The following is a 22,126-nucleotide window of genomic DNA, read 5'->3' as shown; positions in this document are numbered from 1 at the left end:
TAGATAAACTCTGATATGATTGTCACTTCATAGTGTGCAACAATAAACAACAAACTCAAAATAAAAAAACAAACAAATTGGAGCCAAGATTTTCTCAAAATGTATAAAATTAATTCCTTGGTAAGTTTCAATGTTGTCTAATTCTATTGTTGCAAAGTACTCCATAGTACATTAATACATTATATTAATAATATGCTAATCAACATTACAATAATTAGAGGGGTACTTGGAAAAATGTTTCACCTGAAAGGGGGTCCATGTTCTAAAAAAGTTTGAGGCCCTGACTTAAAGCACCAGAGGAGAGGAGCCCTACACAGTTTAGGCAGAGAAAATGTGAAAGTTGGAGAAATGTACAGATGTGGGTATATGTTAATAAGTCTATACACAAACTGTCCTCAGAGGAAAATATGGTCCTTGAAACACTGTTGGAAGATAAAACGTTATGCGAGAAGTTGTGGTGGGGGGTGGAAATAGTGAAACTGTAAGTCTCCTGGTAGCTTTTTTAGCTCCAAACACTGTTTCAAATACCCATATTTTCTTTACATAACGTGTGTTTATTTAGTTAAGAAAATATAGAATAAAACTGTGTCACTTCTCCAACTTTCAATTTTACCACCAAATCCAGCTTCATAGACTACTAGTGCACCTCCTATCTAACTCTGCAGGACTACATTGTAAAAAAACATGCAAATAAAGCACAACACAATATTAGACCGCCTGCAGGATACACTCAGTATACGACTTTAAAATACTGATTTTATTTAAATGTTTTCTGATCACGTGACGATAGATGACGTATTATTTGTGAGACAAGTTAGTGTTGTGTTCAGGGACACCGGACACCGCAGTGTCATAGCGGGGAAATGAACACGACTGTCCTTTTCTCATCAAAGTAAGGTAATGTCAGAAAAGAAAACTAAACAGTAAACTCAGACTCAGGTCGGTTAAATGTCTTACATTTAGCGTCAGGTGGACATTAGCTCATAAACTGAAAGGTAAAGTGAACAAGTGTGTTAGCCAGTGGGTTTATTTGAGCTAAAACAGATTAGTGGGTGTGTTGCTGTGACAGTCGGTGTGTTTTTGTGGGTCACAAGTTCTGCTTTGGTGTAACATGAAACTGAAAAACAGGGTTATTTAGTGAGACAGACAGATGACAATCTCAGCTCAGTTAACTGCAGCTATGTAAGCTAGCAATTGCTAGGTTGGACAGTTTTGTCGGTCTCGGTTATTTTGTTTATTTGACTCTAGATTATATTTAGAGATATTTATCTACTCTGATACTTTATGTCTGAAAAAATAAACAAATGCCTTGATATTTATTATCGTTACACATGTTTGCACTTACCTTAATTGGTCGTTAAAGACTCGCAGCTGGATCACAAACCTATCTCATCAATAAAATCCTCAAACTTGCAACTTAACATGAAATGAACTCGTGGAAAAAGTGACATCAGGCCACACTTAAAGCTTTACGACGTGCAGAGCTTTAGAGCTAGACACACAGAAGTTGTGATAAAAGGGAAGTCCTCTGTGGTGGTCTGGTTTAATTTAGCCTCAGCTCCTGTGCTAGTGTCCATGCAGGTGGAGGATGTCTGTGGCAGCTCTTCGTTTGATCCACTGTCGCAGACTGAGCACAGCTGGGCCCTCTGGAGTGAAGAAAGTGCTTCAGTGGAAAGATTTACGTAAGTTTGTACCGTTACTGATCCATGTGCACGAAACTTTTTCCCCCCCATTCATTATTTAAAACATATTTCTGTTGCTGGATAACAGGGAAGGTAGCTAAAGTAACTGGTGCTGTTGTCTTTGGGTAAGTTAAACTTTCACATGCAGACTGTTTTTATTATCCATGCTTTCAATGGCCACATATCGCTGCTGCGGATTTGTGTAAAGAAAATATGTGGGGTTTTTTTTTTTTTTTTTTTACAGGGGCTGTCTTTTTATCACCTATGAAATGGTGGCCTTGGATAAGGCTGTAACTATTGACACCAGCGCTATTCTTCAAGAAAAGTACAAGTCTTACATTTATCTGAGAGCCACTCCTTCAGATGAAAAGGATAACCTTACTGCAGGTACTTCATGTCATTCATCTGGACAAAGTGGTACATTATCAACTGTCTCTTTTAAAATCTACAACAAAACTGAAAGGAAGAAAAAAATATTTTGAACGTCTATATAGTTTTAGATGGGTTTTTTTTGTTGTTTTTTTTAAATTGCCCTGCCTCCTAAACCAGATGGATGACACCTGGAATTATGCCGAGTGGCTTTATTTATGTCTTGTTTGAACACAAGCTCTCAGTTAGTCATGTCCAGGTGCCCAGTGACATCTGCTATCCTCCCTTCCTTCCCTTCCTTCCTCCCCCTCTTGACTGTCTTTTCTGCCTGCATTATGGTCCACATGTTGACTGATCTCACTTCCACTTTTCAAGGCTCACTTCTTTTTTACCTCTGAGCTTATACTGGTAACATACCATTACAAAATGGTTCATTTTTTCTAGGTATTGGTTGATATATATATTTGGTTTATTAAAGGTTGATTATTTTAATACTGTGTTTTTTTTCCAGGGCTCACAAATAAAGCTAGGAGGGAACTTCATAAAGCTGCAAGGCGGTTTCTAGAAATGTCATCAAGGCTTCTGCTGCAATCCCTAGATGGTGAGAAAACAAAACTCATTCCTGAACTGTACTTGTCCAACTGAAACTCAAACTAACATCGATGAAGACTTTGGTACAGCCCTACATGTTTCTGAGTGTAATAAGGCAGCATTAGTTGCTCAGGTAAGAGCAAATATTTATTTTCAAAGAAATAAAGCTGGACTAGTCTTTTCATGTGGCGTGTGTGTGTGACAAGGAAACACCTGCCTTTCACTGGCACATCCTGTTGTGAACGTCACACAGTTGGTGTAGAAGTGCACCTATTGTTCAATGACTCGTATGCAAGTGCTTGATTATTTTGTCCACCGTGTCTCAGCTGTTTGTCAGTAACTCATCTGTAAATGTACCTTTTTAAGATGACAGAAATATGTGACGGATGTTTTCATGACATTAATTTCCAGTAACACATCTAACAAACACATTTTTCATTTTGAAAAAAAAAAAAAAAAAAAGCTGCCAAGTTGATGCCACATGGTTTTAAACCACAAGGTTTGTAACCTACTAGCTATTGTATATGCTACTGATGCTGTAGACACGTGGTAGTAAAGGCTTGTGTAGTGTACTATAGTGCCTTGATGTATATGTGTGGCAGCTGTTATCCACTGTGTTTTGTAAAGGCCCCGTCTGTCAGTTTAATTTCTTGTTTGTTTGTTGTAGAGCACTTCAGTCACGTGGATGCAGACCCACATGAGGTGGCTTTATGGGTCCTACTGAAGAAGACACAGTCAGCCAATAAAGCCATCAGACTCCAAGCTGTACAGGAGCTTGCGGACAATCACCACTGGCATGGTAAGCATGCATATCAATTTAGGTTTTAAATATATACAATTATATTTGAGTTGGAATTATTTAACTATTGCTTATAATGCAGACTACCAGTACCAGACAGCAGCCCAGGTTATAGACCAGAGAACAGCAATGGGTTTGGCTCGGACTCCTAAAGTGGACCTTCGATTCTTCCTGCGCTCACCTGCCCTGCCTGCACCTGAGGATGTACGTAGAATATTTTATTACAAAGAACACCTCTACATCTCTTTTACTTCTGAATATATTTATTCTATATTCTGATATTTACTCATTTCATTCAACAAGGGACTCTGTCAATGACTGTTTCATGATCAGTTGTCTTATCTTTACATCACACAGGTGTGTATATATATAGTTAACAAAGATGTGAACTTCTTCACAGGGTTTGTCAGCAGAGGATGGACTAAGGCAGCTTCTGGGGTCTCTGCCTCAGTCTGAGGTCGACAAATGTGTTCAGTACTTCACCTCACTGGCCCTCAGAGAGAGTACCCAGTCCTTGGCAGCACAACGGGTAATTGATCTAGAGATGCAGCCATGCATTTCTACACACAGTTTATTTGAAAGTGACTTCTCAAAGCACAGTGGTAGAATAACACATTATTTTTATACACATTTACGACTAATATTTATGTTCCTCAAGTGACACAAGTTTCTCATCCTGTGTTGTAGGGTGGATTGTGGTGTTTTGGTGGTAATGGGCTGCCTTACGCACAGAGCCTCACCTCCGTTCCCTCTGAAAAGGTGGAATCCTTCTGTCTACAAGCTCTGGTACAGCACTCGAAGGTAATGTTAGAAAAGGACTCGCAAGTCTGCACATTAAACTCTGTTTTGGGATTTTATACAGTAGAAACAACTTTCAACCCATTATGGACCGTTAATGTGACTAAGCTGAGCTGTTAAATACCTGTTTGCAGGTCCAGAGCCATTGTGACCACATAGTTGCAAACGGGGGTCTGCAGCTGCTCCAGAGGGTTTATCAGCTTCGTAGAGACTCCCTCAAGATTCAGAGGAACATTGTTCGTGTCATAGGAAATTTGGCCCTCAATGAGAGTATCCACCATGCCATTGCTCAGTCTGGTAAGGCGGCAGTCTGGTAGCCTATTAAATCTTCAGAATACTAAATCACCAATAAAAAAGGCATTATGAATCAAATGTCATGTTTTTTTATTATTGTCCCAAAAATTGTTAATCTACCTACATTCTTTAGCAGGTTCATATTAATTGACACTTTATTTGTATGTTTGTTTTTTAATAGTTTGTTGAAATTGTATTAACAGTAGTTAAGTCAAGTTTACTTTATTTATCAAGCACGTTTAAAAACGACTTGGGTTGACCACAGAAACAGCTTATAATTGATTCAAACGTGTTCTTTTCTGTTTTCCTTACCTTAATGACACCTTCAGGCTGGATTTCAGTCCTGGCTGAGATGATGCAGTCTCCTCATGTAATGCAGGCGTCTCACGCGGCCCGCGCTCTGGCCAACCTGGACAGGGAGGCAGTAAAGGAGAAATACCAGGATGGTGTCTATATCCTTCACCCACAAACACGTGACAAGTAGGAAAACAAATAAATCTAATTTGATTCTATATTTAATGAATCTTTGTCATCCTTTTATTATATGTAAACTAACATTTTTTTTAAATGGGTTCATTTCCAGCCAGCCAATCAAAGCAGATGTGCTCTTCATCCATGGTATACTCGGAGCAGCTTTTAAAACGTGGAGGCAGAAGGACCGTAATACTTTAGAGGGAGAGAAAGAAGCAGAAGGCGAGGATGATTACACAGAGTGTTGGCCAAAGGTCTGAAACCCAACTTATTACTTTAACGATTAAATATTGGACCACTATTACATTTCTGTAAATGTTTTCACTCCTACAAAAAACCAGAGAAATGCTAGGATTTGTATTCTTGGCTTTATAAGACAACCTTAAGTGTTTGGTTTACTCAATTACCGATGAGGTTTACAACAACATGTGTGTGATCGTTTGATAAATTACATTTATTTTTTAACTTACAGTCCTGGTTGGCAGCTGATTGTCCAAATCTCAGAATCCTATCAGTGGAGTACGACAGTCACCTGAGTGACTGGATGGCTAAGTGTCCTGTTGAGAATCAGAGGTAATTTCAGGCTTTTTTTACAGACCTGTAAAGTGAATTATTATTTTTCAATTAAGCTCAAGATGAGCACTATGCCATTCTCATTTAAACTAAATGTGTTATTTAAATGTTCCAAAATTCATAATGTACATGGAAACAGACTCCATGAGTGTAGAATCACTGCTGATTCATTCCTTGCGTTGGTCTTTTTAGGAAGTCGATGGCATACAGAAGTCGAGAGCTGCTAAATAAGTTAAAGATGGCAGGAGTTGGAGAGAGGCCTGTGGTGTGGGTGGCCCACAGTATGGGAGGTATTTTGTCTGAGCTTTTCTTTCTAAAGTGCTCAAGATTTAGAAGAATTTAACATGAAAAACAAATGGCTTACAATGACCTCATCCACATGAGGTGTTGTGTGGCTGATTATCATATTCACTTTGTGTGTCTGTATCCGCTTGTGTTTGATTTCTCCATCAGGGTTGCTTGTGAAGAAAATGCTGCTGGATGCTGTAGAGGACCCTGATATGCATGGACTGCTAAAGAATACGAAGGGCATTTTGTTCTATAGTGTTCCTCACCATGGCACCTTCATGGCAGAATACTCAGTCAATGTCCGATATGTCCTCTTCCCCTCTGTAGAAGTTAGAGAACTTTGTAAAGGTAAACAAAGGAAATAAATTCTGAACTCCCAATGTTTTGTTTTTTTTACAGAAATGGTTTTCTATATCTACTGAGTAATTGTGCATGTGTATTAAGACTCACCAGCACTGCGCAACCTGAATGAGAACTTCCTGAACATGGCCAGAGAAAAGGAAATCAAGGTGCTGAGTTTTGCAGAGACGCTGCCGACGAACATTGGTCCCATGATCAAGATACTGGTGGTACCCACACAGTCAGCAAGTATGTAATAGTGGGGCATGTGGAAAACACATTATTGTGATGTATAACTTATATAGAAACTAGAGTAAGCATTTGGTCTGTTGGGTTGCATCTTCAAGTCTTCCATTGAGCCTGCTGTGGTTTGGTTTCAGGTCTTGGCATCGGGGAGCTCATCGAGGTTGACGTAGATCATCTCAACATCTGTAAACCAGAGAAGAAGGACTCGTTTCTGTACAAGCGAAGCCTCCAGTTCATCCTGGAAGCACTGCAGGGCTACATCAGCCACTGACTGAATACATGAACACAAACACTCTAATATGACCTACTGTATACTTGAAATGATGGACAGCAGTCACTTTCCTAACGCCAAACAGATTAGAAAAATGACTTCCTCTCTGTGTTACGCATTAACATAAACCACTGATGTCATAGGAGTAGAATTAGGAGAGTTACATTTGTTTTACACATTGATTTTAGTGATGATTTGTCACTTGTGACAAAGTGAAAGAGGCCGAGTACTTAGTTTGTTCTTCACAAGTTAGTCAGTAGATATTTAAGAATGAAATAAATTGTGAAGATTGGTGTCATCTTAGTCATACAAGCTTATATGGTGCGTAATGCTAATACTCTGTACCAAGAGATACACTGACACGTCATTGCCACCCATGTTCCTCAGTATTTTTAATAAGAGAATTTTTTTTTTTTAATTTATGTGTTTTATTACATGTACAGTATGATTATCATTCATAATATATTCCTTTCTAAAATCTTACCTCAAATGTACCTTTATAAATACATGTTCACGACTCAGGTTGCTTTATTTATGTCTTGGGGCCGATGTATTTGTAGTCCTGATTGCCACTAGCAATGCTAACAATTAATAAATGAATGAGTTGGAGATTTAATTTGAATTGTCTACTGAAAGCATTTTTTTTTCTCAGAGCCCAAGTTAGTAATTAATATCTTACTACATGAGACTATTGTGGGAAAGTATTGTGTAAGACTGTTTTACTATACTGAGCATCACTTTTTATTGAATTATATTTAAAACATTTAATGTAAAAATATATCAAATGATTGTTGTAGAAAATAAAACAGTGCAACTATTCGATCAATCGATAGATGTTTAATACAAAAAAGAATGCTTGATACTAATACACAAAATTGATAAAATAAATCAAGTGTGCGTCATGGAGCGTGCGCAAATCTTAGAAAGTAGATTTTTGACCCTTTGCGCACACCGTACGACATCCCAATAGTGCTAACAAAGTTAGCGTACAAGGAGGGACCTGAACCATCAGGTTGGTGAATTTATAACCAAACTATTTCGACTAAGTCGAGGTAGCTACGTCTTTTAATGACGTTATGTCTCGTTTATCTTTTATTAGTATTGTTCCTGGGATTATTGTGTATGCTGCCTCTGAATTTAAATTAACGCTAACGACTTGAACATGCTCGTAAGCTAGCGGCTGTGATACTAATAATACGAATAATACTCTCATCAGCATCAAATTATACCAAACACGTTTTCCCTCTGACAAAATGTGATCAGTTTGTTTAACTTCTGTTATCTTAGCTCAGTAAAGTCACGTCTATTTTCTGCAGGTTTGAACAATTAAGATTTGCAGAACACCTGTCATAATGGTGAACGTCCACAAAGGAGTTCTTGTTGAATGGTGAGGAATACTTTTCTTCAGGTCCACATTCAAATCAATTCTGTTTCAATCAGGTTTATATGGTGAACATTTGTTTCCTCCTCTTGTTCTCCCCTCAGTGATCCTGCCATGAAACAGTTCCTCCTCTACCTGGATGAGAAGATGGCTCTGGGGAAGAAGTTCATTCTGAAGGACCTTGATGATACACACGTCTTCATCCTGGCAGAGGTGGTTCAGACCCTCCAGGAGAGAGTCGGGGAGTTAATGGACCAAAACTCATTTCCAGTCACACAGAAATAATATTAACTTTACTTCAATTAAAAAAAAAATCCGATTTGTTTCTTCTATGAATAAGGTTGGCAGTGTTTAACTCCAAACTACATTGAGCAATAGCTATATTATTACATATTATATATTGATAATGTGTTGTATTGATCATCTATCTTCTTTTCTGACTTGCAGCAAGTTTGTATCTTTCGTCAGTGTGATGAATATGTTCATTGATGCATTTAAAGTCAGATGATAAATCAGTTTTATTAATAAATTGGGTTATGGGAAAGTAAACATTTTCCAAAATCAAAAATTACATTTTCTCTTGATCTTTAAATGAGTTAAACGCATGAAGAAGGAAAAAATGATTCAACTCAAAATAATGCAGGTTTGGTGTAAAAAGAAATCTGAGAATTAATTGTATGGCCATATTGCCTTGCACTACATTAGAGGGTGCTCATTATTGTCAGAAACTGTTATAAAAACCTATTTGTTATAAACACCACTCCCTCTTAATACACACAGCTTGTCCCGCCTTGTATCCATAACTGTGTATGATCTTTTGCATTTGAAACAACACAACTCATGAAATGTTTCTAGCAGTTCTGTTGTGATCAGTTTAAGGAAGAGCCTAGTTAAATGTTTAGTGCATTGAAACAATCCAAACAGTGGAGGATGCAGAGTATGTGACAGACACTTTGCTGACAACACATACGAGGGAAGTGCAGAGAAAAGGGAGATTGTCCACTTGTTTATTGTTCAGTCTCATCTGGATACAAGAAATAAAAGATACTTAAATGGTTGGCAACTATACCAGGGCTGCCCATGTTATAGTATGTGCAGTAAACAAGAGAAAGTAAGCTAGAGCGCAAATGATCTGGACGTGGCTCAATACATCTCCAACCAGTCAGACTTTTGGGAACTGATCAAAATAATTATACAAAAGTTTATTTTCTTACAGGCACCCGATTGCACCTTTAGTACATTGTGATTTATTTATATATATATATATATATATATATATATATATATATTAAAGTTCTATATTAAATATTTGCAATTGCCCCATATAGTTTAATTTTTTTTCTATTTAGGCTTCATTTCCCATGTTTTTGCACCAATCCATAGTCCATGGGAGATACCAGGGGGAGAGGAGAGGGTTTTTTTTTTTTTAACTGAATCTAACTGGCGATTTCACAAACACAAAATTGGAAACTGAGCATTTTTCTGTGTAAAGCCTCAAAAAGACCACAGATAATCGACTGGAGGATTTTATATTAAATTTTGTGTATCATTGTTTAACATTAAGGTTATCCACGGACTTAAATGATGGTGTAGCTTATCCTAGCTCTATGACTATTTCAAAAGCTGCGATCTATTCATTTTCCTTTGACACAAGATGGGGGTGCACCGTTCCTGGAGATACTGCAATACCAGGTCGATGCGTGGAGTGGACGGAGCAAGCCCCTATTCCATCTCCCAATTCCAAAAATCAATTTAATATATGGTCCCCGGGTAGGGGACGTATCAGATATTAAACTGATAAGAACAGATACTACACTTGATCTTAGCCAAAAGGCCGAGAAGCGATACCAAACTGCCTGCGAAGTAACCAAGCCATCCCGCGCGCTGTACCTTTCACTTACGGTTCACCATTTTACTTTTTTTTTTTTTTTTACAAAGAAAATACATCTACGTTTGCAGTGTGATCTTTAGCGATCCAATAAACAGCAAACAGATCAGCAGATCACACATTGTATTTGAAAAACGTTATATCGTTCGGCTGGTCTCGATGTTATTTCTGGTCACGTGATGACCTACTGCCCAATAAGGCATCGTGTACCAGAAACATGTAACTTCAACTTAAATAATTGTCCAATGTGTGTTAATTCTGTTAAAATGTATGATAAATGTTTATATTGATTCTTCTACCGGATCTCAGTTGTAAATAAACAATAATAAACAAGAATGAAGAAATTAGTTCAATACTCTACACTGTGGCAAACAATAAATTAGCTCTGGCTCCCTCTTGTGACGGAAACTACATACAGTCGCACATTCTTGTTAAAGTAAATACGTTATTTCCAGTTAAACCATACACAAATGCATGTGAATAAATGTATAAACATAAATACACATCTATATAAATGTAAATAAATAAACAAACTTAAGTATTGACGACAAAGAGCCTGTATCCTGATCGAAATATCACCGCCGGTAAAAGTAAGTTAAATCAGACCCCTCCGCGCAACAGCACTTTCTCCGGTATGTCGTTTTCAAAATAAAGGTACAAGCAAGTTTTTAAGGATGAGAAGCGTAGACTGTAAAAATAACTATTTCTGAAATATTGTCCGAGTGCACACGAAACTATAAAGTACTTAAATTATTTGTAGTTTTGATAAATAACCTTCAGGGTGAACTCAATTACAAGCAAAGTATTCACAGCATTTCTAAAAAATAAACGTTATTTTAAAAGCGTAAGTTGATATAAATAACGTCGGTTTATTAAAAAGGGTAAACAAAAGGTATACAAATTGAAGTCCAACGTTGTGGTTGCTGAGTTTTTTTCTATTTTTAAATAAACGTCAACGTCAGCTGTATATTGGGGTAACTACTTCGGGGATTTGGTAAACTAGTAGGCCTATTTACATAAAAGTGAACTGTTAGCGACATTTGTATCTCACAAACTTAATTTTACTCAACCGTAGTTGCAAGTAAACGACAAAATTATTATAAAACTTCAAGCTAAACAACTGGTACCAAAAATTAAACACAAAACGCGTATTTTTACAGTCTATGGTTGAGACCAGCCTACTGGAAATTGTCCTCCGGGCCGGACCGTCTTGACTCCCTTACCGTCATGTAAATAAGGCTTTCTAACACCGGTCAGTGTGGAGGAGGGGCATTAAGGTGTTCGTGTTTAAAAAAAAACTTGCAGGCAGGGTTTTATTTGGATAGTTACGAGAAATTCAAATCGTTATCTAAAGTGGGTATTTCAAGACAATATCCAGGCTTTTGTCTGTTCTACATAAAAAAAAATCAATGAATAACTGAAGATGGCCAAAGTAGCTATTTTAATGTAGCATTGGGTTTAAATAACTTTTGAGCAGTTTGAGCTTTTACAGTCACCACAAGGAAATTGGCTCGGGGCGACGAAACTCAGTACTCATGTCTTTTTTATTTTATTTAAGGTTTTCAGACGAAGGAAAGTGGTTATCAAATATCGAGTCTGCACCGCAAACCTTATTCTGAAACAAAATCACCGGAAGTCCTATTCAGCTGTAGTGGAAAGAAGCGTTAGCCATGGACGAAAATCAGACAGAGGAGGAGGTATGTTATGTTCCTTAAAAAATCTGAATTGCTTCTTGCAACAGGCAAACATTACTACAAATCCCTAGCATTAAAGCAATTTTAAAGATGCAAATCGTTTGGCTAGAGTGTTGGAAGTGCTTGACTTTGTCGGCTTGCAGGCTTAAACTGAAAGGATTGTTTTCTTCTCGGCAGACAGCATTCGTTGTTGAAGAAGTGAGCGAAATTATTAAAGAGGTGAGCAAAAAGACAGTCTTGTTTGTCCATCGTGTTTGTCTTGAAAATGTACATTTTGGGGGGGCTAGTTTAAAGCTTTGTTTTAAACGATCTTCCATAGTTGCTAAGGACACTTCCACGGTTGCTATGGACATATCCACGGTTGCTATGGACTCCCATATCGAACACACAGGGCAAAAACCATTTTCGTAAAAACGTGGTTAACTCATTTGTATTAGTGTAGAAAAGTGATTGTGCTCGTTGTTTTATCGGGTTTGAATCAAAGTGAGTTGATGTATATTCTCTCTGCAGTCAGTAGAATCAGCCATAGGAGGAAACACCTATAAGCACAGCAGAGTGAACCAGTGGACCACCAGTGTTGTGGAGCAGTGTCTCAGTCAACTCAGCAAGTTGGGGAAGCCATTCAAATATATAGGTACAGCATGTCCTGTCCTGGCTCAGTGATATCAAGATTGAAATTGTATTATTTGATTCTGTAGTTTGTATTAATACTGAGTAATTCCCACAGTAACCTGCATCATCATGCAGAAAAATGGAGCAGGCCTTCAAACAGCAAGTACATGCTTCTGGGACAACTCTACTGATGGTAAATTAAATGTCTTTATATTTGTAATCCATATACCGTATGTAGCTTTTGTGTGATCAAAGGTTATTTTTTTTAATAAAGTAACTCCACAAAAGAAGAAATACAAAGCTTATAAGTTGATTAACAGAATAAATTACCAAAGCAGTAAAATGTATTTTGTTTTATAACTTTGGTTGAACACTACTGGTGTGCAGTAGTCTAAGAAATGCTTCAGTAAAGGTTTTTTTTTTTTTTTTTTTAATTTTTATGAAACATCTTATAGACAAGTAGCCTTTTGTCAGATTGAAATGAAGAAGAATACTGTCACTAATTTGATTTAATACCCCACAGGAAGTTGTGCAGTGAGATGGGAGAATAAGTCCATGTATTGCATCGTCAGTGTTTTTGGGCTGGCCATTTGAACCACCGACAACTTTAGTTTGAATTCGGTAGGATTTCGTGTTTTGAGGACCAGCATGTTGTGTTCAGTGGTGTTGAATTTGTTTGTGTTTCATATAAAACAGACCCAGAACTGTAGTGCAAAATGTATTAAAACATTATAATACTGTGTAAGCGTTACTTTATTTCGCTACATGTACAGCTTTGATGTCATTTAGTAGTGGTAATTGCAAACTTTTAACACATCCCGACCAACAACAATCTCATTAAACCACCTCCAATAATCATCACTTACATTCATCACAGAATCCCTTGAAAATGTACATTTATGTCAAAGTATTTACACACTGGAGATTGCTGGTTATTCAAAATTAAAAAAAAGTGGTAAAGACAAGGCACCATCTTGATAAGTGTACATGTTAAGATATGTGTAAATAATAGAAGAACATTTGTTTTGGCTTTGAGGGGAGTAAGTCTCCCATTGTCGGCATTATAAGGTAATACAGCTGGAAAACATGATTACACAACGTTATATATCTTACATAAGGCAAAACTTGTTTTGCAAATGGTACAACTAAACGTGCTGCAATAAGAAGTGTTTCACAAGATTGAGTCTATTTACATAAAACTGTGTAAAATTGACAATTCTTCATCCATACTGGCAGTCATATAATGCAATATTGTACCAAATGTTAATTGTTTTGGCAAAGCTGCTTTCAAAAGAAGAAAAATGTTAAGAGATCAGTGTTAATTACGCAAAGAAAGGTTCTCTGTATTATCATGAATGTTTCCAAACTAAACAAGTCTTCGTCAGAAATGCAATGACACTTGGATTCATGGTCATCACTCCTGTCAAGAGTCGAGGATTCACAATGTACCATTAAAGAGTGCAACGCAGCAGAGACTTTCTTCACCTTCTACCTTAAGTATAGTTTGTCGAGGCTTTGGCAAAATGCAAACAGTTTCATCATCTCAGACAGTCAGAGAGCAGAAAGACATGTCAGAACAACCCAGTGTACAACAGTGGTTCAACACAAAGCATTAAAAATCACACTGACACTCAACAACAAAAACCCAATTCATATTAGCACTTTTTTTATCGACTTTAAATTATTAGGTTTTAAAGAAATGATTTTAACTAGTTATGAAGAAAAAAGTTCTGGTAAAAAAAAAAAAATCAACAGTGTTTTGTTTCCCTTTTTGTTAAAAAGTCCAAACAAAAACAATGAAGAAAAAACAAGAGAGGCTACCCGCCTTCACTTTTCATAAAAGTACAGTACATTCAGTAGACATGGAGTGTCTCCTTTTTTAAAAAATATATTTATGTACACTTAAGCTTTAACAATGTAAATACTCCTTATTTACACATATACACCAGTAGTAGTAGGAAGTATCATGTAATAATGTAGGTACACAAAAGAGCCTATCAGTCACTGTCACTCTCATCCTGGTACTTGGCGGTTGCTTTGATTGCACGTCCGTTTTGTAAAGGCATGTCCTCATAATCACTCCTATACAAACACAAAGAAATACATGTAAGCTTTATTCAAATTCCCACTGAATATGTTTGACTACTGTAAACTGTACAGAGCAGGAACTGACAAAATCACCTACCCGTAAATTACTTCATCGTCTGAGTCATTCAGCATGGAGAATGCTGGATTATCCTTCAGCTGGGAGTCTGGGAAATTAAATAAATATAGTTAGTTTAATACATTCATTCATTCATTCACATATGCATTGCAACTGTGCAGTGTTACCCACCATAAAGAGCATTTTTAGAGGGGGAATACACAAACGCTAATGTGTATAGGTAAAAGTTTAATAGGCCATAGAATGACAGAAATTCGGCTGGTAAGTCTGGAGTTAAGGAAGAAATTGTCACTATTAATAGACCATTCCAACATGACCTCTCAAAATCAATGTGAACCATGGTTTAAAAGGATATAGTTTTGGTAATGAGTAGACAGTTCAGCAACAAAATTATTTTGGAGAGCCTTGGCACCAAACCTCAGGTAGAGAATAACCATGCTGCAGGAGGAAAAACACAACGATGAAATCAAAACATTTAAACAAAACTATCAGTGTCATTTTAGATCTGATTGACTCAGAACACACCTTATAACAAGGACCACAAACGTCAGTGCTGTCAAAAACCTGAGCCGCAGATCTAAAGGAGAGAAAAAAAATGACAGAAATCTTTCAAGAGCAAAATACATTTTACTGGAATCAAATACAAACAGGTTTAATGTGCTGTGGTACCTGAGTAAGGCATGTTTTTGAGTTCTGAACAAGCTCTGACAATCAGAAAGATCAGGTAGAGGATGTAGAAGACGACGACGATCAGGAAGAAGACCTTCATGCCCTGTATAAAACACATGAGACTTGCATGTCACTTTTTGAACTGTCATACTTACAAAGACACAAGTACAACATAGTAGTATAAGGACAAACACACTACAGACAAAACAAGTAAAGTAATACATGCAACAGAGAACAGATACAACATTAAAACTACAACAACAGTTACAGCTCTAGACCAGACGCCTCAGTGGAGAGGCCTTCTCCACAGAGAAACTAACAAACAGTGTTGACATTACTAAAAGCATACGCAATCATTTTGAAGATAAGGAAACAAAGTATTTTTAAACAAGTGAAATGATGATAAAGAATGAAGATTTAAAGGTAACTTATTCCAATCAGAAAAAGCACAAAACATTTACCAACTTCCTTTGAAACAGAGGGAACTATGAAGAGTGTCTGATCAGATATAAAGACACTGTTCGTCGAGTTCTTGCTAAAGTTGATATTAAATTCTCACCTGAAAGTTAATTATGTCCACTTTATACTGATAGGTAGGGTCTTGGAGTTCATTGACCCTGCAAATTCAGTCACAGAGAGTTAATAAATCCAGTCCTGTTGTAATTCAGAGTTTAAATAAAGGCTGTTTTTTGCCAGTAAATTCGGTCTTACGTTTGCCATATGCCCAGTGTAACCGCTGAGAGCCACAGGAGACCTACGATGATTAGCTTTGGCAGGTAGAAAGTCAGACATTTCCTCTCACCCTGTGGAATGAACAGAAAACATGACAGAACGATTCATAATGACATTTTTTTAATCTTTAAGACAAATGGTTTAAAAACAATCATTTTAATTACTTAGAAGACTCTTCTAAATGAATGTTACCTTTAGGATTTTTGTTTGCTTTGAATATTTTCCTTTTCTTTAAAAGGTTTTTTTTCTCCTTTCATTCTTTTGAGATTTATTGTCATGTCACCACAGGTTGCATACATTATGTGCAATATTGTCCCACACTATATAAACATAGAGGTTGGATACCTGACTCACCTGAACTCTGATGCCGTGATAGACACAGAGCCAGAAGAGCAGCAGGGCACACAGGAAGAGAGCCTGGAAGAAAGCATCCAACGTCCCTGGAAACCAGCTGTTCACCAGGAATGACAGCGGAAAAAATGGATCTGCAAAAAGAGAAGTCAACAAAAAAGGAAATACCATAAGCAGCACACCTGACATCCAAAGCAGAGGATAAGTATTAAATAGGCAAGCAATGTGTCTGGATTTTAAATATGGGACTCATGGGGAACTCACCATTGTACAGAAGCAACAAAGGGAGCAGGATGGACATCCACTTCTGCTCAATGCCCCAGTCCCTCATAGAAAATTTCCTCAGGGAGTGTGCAAACATACACTGGGAAAACAGGCAGAAAATAATGTCAGTCCTGCGGTACATTTAAAGTGGAGTTCTGGGTCTGTAACATTTTACAAAGATTGAGATCAAAACCCAATGCCTAATCTGTGCTCTTACAGTCACCATGAAGGTCAACACCACGAAGACAAACCGGAACCAGATCTCCACCTGTGAGAAGGTGGGGTTGTACGTTTTCCACTGAGGGAGGGAAAAAAAAGGAAAGAAAGACAAAACTGATCTATGAACTCAAATATCCAGAGCAGCAACAAAAACACAAATATCACAGAGTTCATTTATGTCTCCAAAAGGGAAATCCTGATGTTTGTCACCCACTTACCACGAATTTGACTTTGACCTCATACGTAATATTTTCAAGCCCTTTGAAGCTGACCAAAACCTGATACTGGGTGTAGTTAAGGTAGCCCAGATGAAGCACAATGATCTCATCACATTTCTGGAAGCAAAGACAAAAAAACAAAAACAAAATGGACATCATTATGATGATCAAATTCAGTACTTAACTAACCTCCGTTTACACTTTTGCTGATGCTTTAAGATGGTCAATAAAACTCTAGCATACAGTGTTCAGTAGGAGTGACCCCAAATAGTCGAATATGTGTTAATTCTTTCAAAAGATCCTTGTTTCACTGCCAAACTCACACCTGCTTACAAAACAAGCATCATTCCATTCCAGCTATATTTGGTGCAGTCCCGTGCAAATGGCCAGGTATAGATGCATCAGAACGGGGACAGGATCTGCCTTTCAACTCAGGCTCTTAATCAAAATTATAGGTTGGGATTTTTTTATTTTTCTAATTCTTCGTTTTAGTTTTATTAGACCTTTCGGCAGCCTTTGATAACATTGATCAGGCTATTTTACTTGACTGTTTAGTTAAAGGCAGGGTTGGTAATTTTCTAAATCTTGGATGAATTTGAAAGTAGCTCTCCCCCAGTGCTCCGTCTGCACCCACTCCCTCCCCCTCCGTGCTCCCTCAAAAACCCTGCCCCTCACTTACATGCACAAGCACCATTGGTCCACAAGAAGATATCAGCTCTTGCTTTGAGCATGGGCTCGTGCATTGTGAACATAATAGGTCAGAATTTTTATTAGTTTATCTCTTGTATTGCACATGAGAATATGTATCAATGAGTGCAAAAAAAAATCTAATGATCATTTGATGTGATCAAGATCTGACCAATCCGACTTGACTCTGTAAATCATTGGGGAGGGACAGAAAAGGGCAGATGCGTTGATGATTGACACTTACAGCCCCGCAGTGTAGCATTCGAGATTTCTGGTGCACCTTGTTGATGTGCGTCACGCTGGCATCCGACATTACTCCCTTTAGCTCTACATAGAGCTCCAAAGGCTGCTGGAAGTCTCCCACTGAGACGGAGAGCAGTGGAAACATGTTATTAACTACAGACAAGTAAAAAAAAAAAAGGCTTTATATCTATCATGACAGACTGTTGTTATGGACTTACTATTGCTGTGTTCAGCCTGCATCACACAGGTGAGCCATAGCTGCTGGTTGTAGGTAGTGAGTGGAGTAGTAACAAGATTAAAGGGCCCAGTCTGAAATCATAAAATCACCATCAAATGCCATCATTCCAGTTTTATTTTATTTTATTTTAAGGTATTTGTCACAAGCAACACAGTGTACTGTATACCAGTGAGAAGACGTCAAAACCTAAAACTGATTCCAAACACATGACAGTAAATTAAAATAAGAGTATAGCGATAGTGGTAAAAACTGCAAATTAAATGAAAAAAATAATTCTATCAGTAAAGTAATGTGCATGTCAAACAGCACTGTGCACTACTCTCTGCTCTTCTCACCTTAATCGAGCCATTTTTGACAAGAAGCTGATCTCCATTGTGCTCTTGCTCTAATATGATTTTAGGCCCTGAAGAAATAAGGAAACATTTTCATTATTCAACACACCCAAAGAAAAAAAGTTACATTCTGCTATAAGGATGCCAAAAAATGTACCATAAGAGAATATATTCACAGATTACAAGCCTTGTGTCAGCTTGAATAAAATCATCTTTACCTGCAATACCGATGAAGACTGTGATGCCAAAGCAGATGAAGAAGAAGACAAACACCAAGACAAAATGCCTTTTAGACAGGGTATAGAGCCGCATGGGGGCCAATCTGTAACAGAGAGAAATTCATCAGCGCTAACAGAAACACCAGCTTAAAACCTACTGTACAGCATAAAGTACAAGAGGCAGATAATATTTGTTTTGAGGGTTATGCTATAAGTGTCTCAGATGTGGATGTGTTTACACTGCTGGCTTCCGTGCTAATGTGTGCTAGCAGTAACAGATGGCAGAAAAAACCCGGACACAGTGGTTTAACATAACTTTCTACATACTTAAACAAAAGTGCCCATACTCTGACAAAAGTATACACTTACAGCTCCATTTCTTGTGGTTAGCAGCCTCGGCGCCGGGGAAAAACGTTAAATTTTAGCAGTGAATCCACATCCGCGTATCAACAACATAACTCTGCGACAACCGGAGTGCTACGTCACCGAATAGCTGCGGTCACGTGGCCGAAAAGGGAAGGAAGAAAATGAATAAGAAAGGGAAAGCCGGCATCCAATCCGTCCTTCCTCTTGTTTCCCCAACTTTCTCTAGTCTAGATATATATAAAGTGTATGTATGTTGTATAAACCTGTCATATAGGCGAAGTTTTAAAATGCACTTTGACTATATTCTGTTTTATCATTGGGAAACTTTGCGCATGTGTAGCACATAAAGGTTCACTTCAATTAGATTTTTTTTCCTTTTAACTTAGAAACGTTATATGGGTCTTAATTTATTTAATTTGGAAGTACAATAGTCATATTATTAAGGGGCACATGCTGTTTTCTTTATGTGAACATATAGCCTTTGTAGGCTACTTGTATAAAACAGCAGTTGACTATAATCCTTATTTTAATACATTTTTGCAATAATTGTGAAAGAAAGAAATAGTTGAATGTCCCCCTCTTGATGTTGCATATGGGTTTGAATATCACCTGAAATAGGCTTCCATGCACACACTAATATGACATACATGAGAGCATCCTTGTGATGAACACCTCTTGTCTGCCTCGGTCTTCCTAACTCAGCCATAATGGCCCATGATGCTTTATTGGTGTGTCTTAAGGTGCACTTTGTTAAATTATTATTCACAGTATACACAAATAGCTATGATGTGTAACGCAGCAGGAGGATGAGTTTAATTTGTGCTATCAGATAATAAAACATACCTGTAAAAGCGATCATCTCTATAAGGTGTCAAATCCTCCTTTAACTCACTGTAGGCCTCCTGGATCTTCCTGCAGAAATACTTCAGCTCGCTGTACAGAGGGTTTTCCAAGCTGGACGAGTAGTCGGTGTCCATGATTACATGGAGCCCTTTGCGGGCAGAAAATGGCGTTGTGTAACCGATCCACGGCCTCCAGAGAACAGAGCAATAATCTGTACGTATTGTTACGCTATTTGACTGAAAGAGCAAACATGGCTGTTTTGTTTGTGTCGGTTCAAAGAAACAAAAAACGCCGTGAAAAAATGACGAGGGGGCGAAAGCACCCAGGCAAACACACACAGCAGGTGGGTCACGTGATCAGAGTTCAGCACCACGGACAGAGAGAGAGAGAGAGAGAGAGAGAGAGAGAGAGAGAGAGAGAGAGAGAGAGAGAGAGAGAGAGAGAGAGAGAGAGAGAGAGAGAGGAGGTTTTATAACTGATCAAATGAACCTCCCTTAAATTGAATGGCAACTTTCTTAATGAATATGGGGGGAATAAGCTTTTAAATCTTTAGATGGAATTTCTTGTTTCACATCCAGACTTTCATCTATTTAGCATAGCAGCTATGTGTAGTGCATGCCGCTATCGGCGGGCCATAGGGGCCCGCCCTCATACATACTTGTGTGTGTGTCCCCCCCCCCCCCCCCCCCCCACCCCCCCCACAGGCGCAGAACTTTTTTTTTTTTTTTTTTTAAACCCAACTTATTATATTATCAAAGATGCAAATTATGTTGCATTCTTTATCAGTAAATCATTAAAAATATCAAGAAACAATGATTGTGTTTGATTGATGGGAACTTACACTGCAACAGCCTAGTTAAGCTACCTACGTGATAGCGTTAGCATTAGCCTGGGTGTTTTGTGTCATACATTTCTTCTGGGCTTGTGATGTAGCATAGCATGTTGCTTAGCTTGAGCATTAGCCTTGTTGCTATGTTTGATGTAATGCAACTGGGGTAGCATAGCATTAGGATGTAGCATAGCATTAACTAAGTATCATGTTTTATTTATTTGCAGTACCTCAGCATTGACCATTTAGGTATTTCTTTTAGGGGTGGGACTTTAGCACGTTGATTACCATTAATTAATTACAAGAAAATAATGAAACAACAGTTGGCCTCATAAAGAGTGCAGAATTGTTTGTCATTGCTCCACACTAGCTTCGTCACAAGTACAAACAAGAAGCATTTGCAGCCTAAATTGACCAAATGACTGGCTTCAGGACCAAAATGAGTAATTTAACGATCTGATAAACTTACAAATTCACTCGCTAAATTGGTTGCTCTGGAATGTAGACCACTATTAGTGGTAGAAGATAAGGGGATAGGAAATGTGCTAAAGATAGCAAGGTGTAATCCAACTTTCCAACTGCTGTGCATAAAAAACTATTTCAAACAAGATCTAACATCTTTATGAAACTGAGAAGCCAGTAAAATTGCATGCATTGTATTCATTCATCCACTAAAATCCATTTAGATTGAAAAGTGTTGCTTTTTAGGGCAAATATTGTGATGCACTTTAAATTTGATTCATATCAATTAACTAATTAGAAAGCCCTGAGTTAATTAGTTAATTTAAATCAAGTCCCATACCTATTTTCTTTTTATATCAACCTTTGGTATGACAGTAATCTATGCATTTTCTTTTATTAGTTTTCACTCCTTATTCAATCTGGTGAATAAATCAAAGAACAACTAACTACCTGAATCACTCACTACTGAATGGATTTTGGCTGACTCTCAAACTATGCATATTAAGCACGTAGGGAGGACTTTTACAATAGGCTTCACTTAAGCATAACAGTTATATTAATTTATAATAATTCATTGCTCCAAGCTTAGGCTGTCTTCATCTCTTTAAGTCTTAATGTTTTTACTGTACCTATTTAAGAATATTGTTAAAGCCCAGATAGATAGTCAGTCAGTCAGTCCTCTCACCATTTAGCTGTATTCATTTTAATCTAAATACAACTAAAACTGCCCAGAAGTAATATTTTTATACGATGTAAAAATACTTGTTAAAATCAATACCTAGACAAGCGAATGCTACTGAGGATCTGTCTGTATCAAACATCCTCCACAGTATCAATGAAATAAGATATAATAATAATATATAAGAATCTAATTTGTAGTTTTAAAATCCGATGCATGTTGATGAAGCAGGTCTCGTTGGTGTGTAACACATGTCCTTCATATTGTGTTTCCTTCTCTGAAAACTGTGGGTACTTTAATAAAGAAAACAGAGAAA

General features: G+C 37.5%; 4 protein-coding genes across 12 annotated transcripts; 3 read left to right on the top strand and 1 right to left on the bottom strand.

The window, feature by feature from the left end:
* The first annotated feature begins 783 nt into the window (after positions 1-783).
* serac1 (serine active site containing 1) lies at positions 784-7,343 on the top strand. Of its 7 annotated transcripts, none has more exons than XM_079360842.1 (17): positions 784-892; positions 1,582-1,682; positions 1,771-1,807; positions 1,927-2,069; positions 2,563-2,652; positions 3,310-3,441; positions 3,524-3,645; positions 3,842-3,970; positions 4,129-4,242; positions 4,374-4,536; positions 4,863-5,013; positions 5,117-5,258; positions 5,477-5,577; positions 5,770-5,867; positions 6,031-6,213; positions 6,310-6,453; positions 6,585-7,343. In XM_079360842.1, the coding sequence occupies exons 1-17, from the start codon at positions 864-866 to the stop codon at positions 6,719-6,721; spliced, it is 2,016 nt and encodes a 671-aa protein (XP_079216968.1). In that variant the 5' UTR covers positions 784-863; the 3' UTR covers positions 6,722-7,343. The 7 variants fall into 7 exon arrangements, with proteins under 7 accessions (XP_079216968.1, XP_079216969.1, XP_079216974.1 ...); XM_079360843.1 differs by having other exon boundaries at positions 799-897; positions 1,571-1,682; XM_079360848.1 differs by having other exon boundaries at positions 809-897.
* A 694-nt stretch (positions 7,344-8,037) lies between these two features.
* Positions 8,038-8,671, top strand: gtf2h5 (general transcription factor IIH, polypeptide 5). The gene is made up of 2 exons (XM_079360987.1): positions 8,038-8,108; positions 8,207-8,671. Exons 1-2 carry the CDS (start codon positions 8,074-8,076, stop codon positions 8,385-8,387), a joined length of 216 nt encoding a protein of 71 aa, XP_079217113.1. The 5' UTR covers positions 8,038-8,073; the 3' UTR covers positions 8,388-8,671.
* Positions 8,672-11,573: 2,902 nt separating this feature from the next.
* Positions 11,574-13,036, top strand: dynlt1b (dynein light chain Tctex-type 1b). The gene is made up of 5 exons (XM_079365911.1): positions 11,574-11,687; positions 11,862-11,903; positions 12,195-12,318; positions 12,412-12,489; positions 12,820-13,036. Exons 1-5 carry the CDS (start codon positions 11,661-11,663, stop codon positions 12,888-12,890), a joined length of 342 nt encoding a protein of 113 aa, XP_079222037.1. The 5' UTR covers positions 11,574-11,660; the 3' UTR covers positions 12,891-13,036.
* tmem181 (transmembrane protein 181) lies at positions 13,032-20,224 on the bottom strand. Of its 3 annotated transcripts, none has more exons than XM_079365882.1 (17): positions 19,841-20,224; positions 18,632-18,735; positions 18,417-18,484; positions 18,062-18,152; positions 17,845-17,963; positions 16,914-17,030; positions 16,694-16,774; positions 16,477-16,576; positions 16,207-16,346; positions 15,841-15,932; positions 15,689-15,746; positions 15,130-15,232; positions 14,986-15,037; positions 14,816-14,898; positions 14,632-14,721; positions 14,482-14,548; positions 13,032-14,378 (listed from the first exon to the last, which is right to left on the bottom strand). In XM_079365882.1, the coding sequence occupies exons 1-17, from the start codon at positions 19,972-19,974 to the stop codon at positions 14,294-14,296; spliced, it is 1,584 nt and encodes a 527-aa protein (XP_079222008.1). In that variant the 5' UTR covers positions 19,975-20,224; the 3' UTR covers positions 13,032-14,293. The 3 variants fall into 3 exon arrangements, with proteins under 3 accessions (XP_079222008.1, XP_079222009.1, XP_079222010.1); XM_079365883.1 differs by having other exon boundaries at positions 16,216-16,346; positions 19,841-20,222; XM_079365884.1 differs by lacking the exon at positions 19,841-20,224 and adding an exon at positions 19,001-19,179.
* Between the last annotated feature and the right edge of the window lie 1,902 nt (positions 20,225-22,126).

This window comes from Symphodus melops, assembly GCF_947650265.1.
Source record: "Symphodus melops genome assembly, chromosome: 1".
NCBI lineage: Eukaryota > Metazoa > Chordata > Actinopteri > Labriformes > Labridae > Symphodus > Symphodus melops.
The sequence above is the reverse complement of the archived record's forward strand: the minus strand, read 5'-3'. Positions and strand labels throughout refer to the sequence as shown.

What these genes read in the sequence shown, in the direction of transcription:
- serac1 (XM_079360842.1), top strand. Translation starts at nt 864, where the DNA reads ATGAACACGACTGTCCTTTTCTCATCAAA. An exon ending in AAAGGATAACCTTACTGCAG is followed by an intron (nt 2,070 to 2,562) that starts GTACTTCATGTC and finishes TTTTTTTTCCAG; the next exon opens with GGCTCACAAATAAAGCTAGG. An exon ending in AGTCCTTGGCAGCACAACGG is followed by an intron (nt 3,971 to 4,128) that starts GTAATTGATCTA and finishes CCTGTGTTGTAG; the next exon opens with GGTGGATTGTGGTGTTTTGG.
- gtf2h5 (XM_079360987.1), top strand. Translation starts at nt 8,074, where the DNA reads ATGGTGAACGTCCACAAAGGAGTTCTTGTTGAATG. An exon ending in AAAGGAGTTCTTGTTGAATG is followed by an intron (nt 8,109 to 8,206) that starts GTGAGGAATACT and finishes TTCTCCCCTCAG; the next exon opens with TGATCCTGCCATGAAACAGT.
- dynlt1b (XM_079365911.1), top strand. Translation starts at nt 11,661, where the DNA reads ATGGACGAAAATCAGACAGAGGAGGAG. An exon ending in TGAGCGAAATTATTAAAGAG is followed by an intron (nt 11,904 to 12,194) that starts GTGAGCAAAAAG and finishes TTCTCTCTGCAG; the next exon opens with TCAGTAGAATCAGCCATAGG. An exon ending in GAAGCCATTCAAATATATAG is followed by an intron (nt 12,319 to 12,411) that starts GTACAGCATGTC and finishes TAATTCCCACAG; the next exon opens with TAACCTGCATCATCATGCAG.
- tmem181 (XM_079365882.1), bottom strand. Translation starts at nt 19,974, where the DNA reads ATGGACACCGACTACTCGTCCAGCTTGGAAAACCCTCTGTACAGCGAG. An exon ending in TGTTGACCTTCATGGTGACT is followed by an intron (nt 16,577 to 16,693) that starts GTAAGAGCACAG and finishes CTGTTTTCCCAG; the next exon opens with TGTATGTTTGCACACTCCCT. An exon ending in TTTGTTGCTTCTGTACAATG is followed by an intron (nt 16,347 to 16,476) that starts GTGAGTTCCCCA and finishes CTCTTTTTGCAG; the next exon opens with ATCCATTTTTTCCGCTGTCA.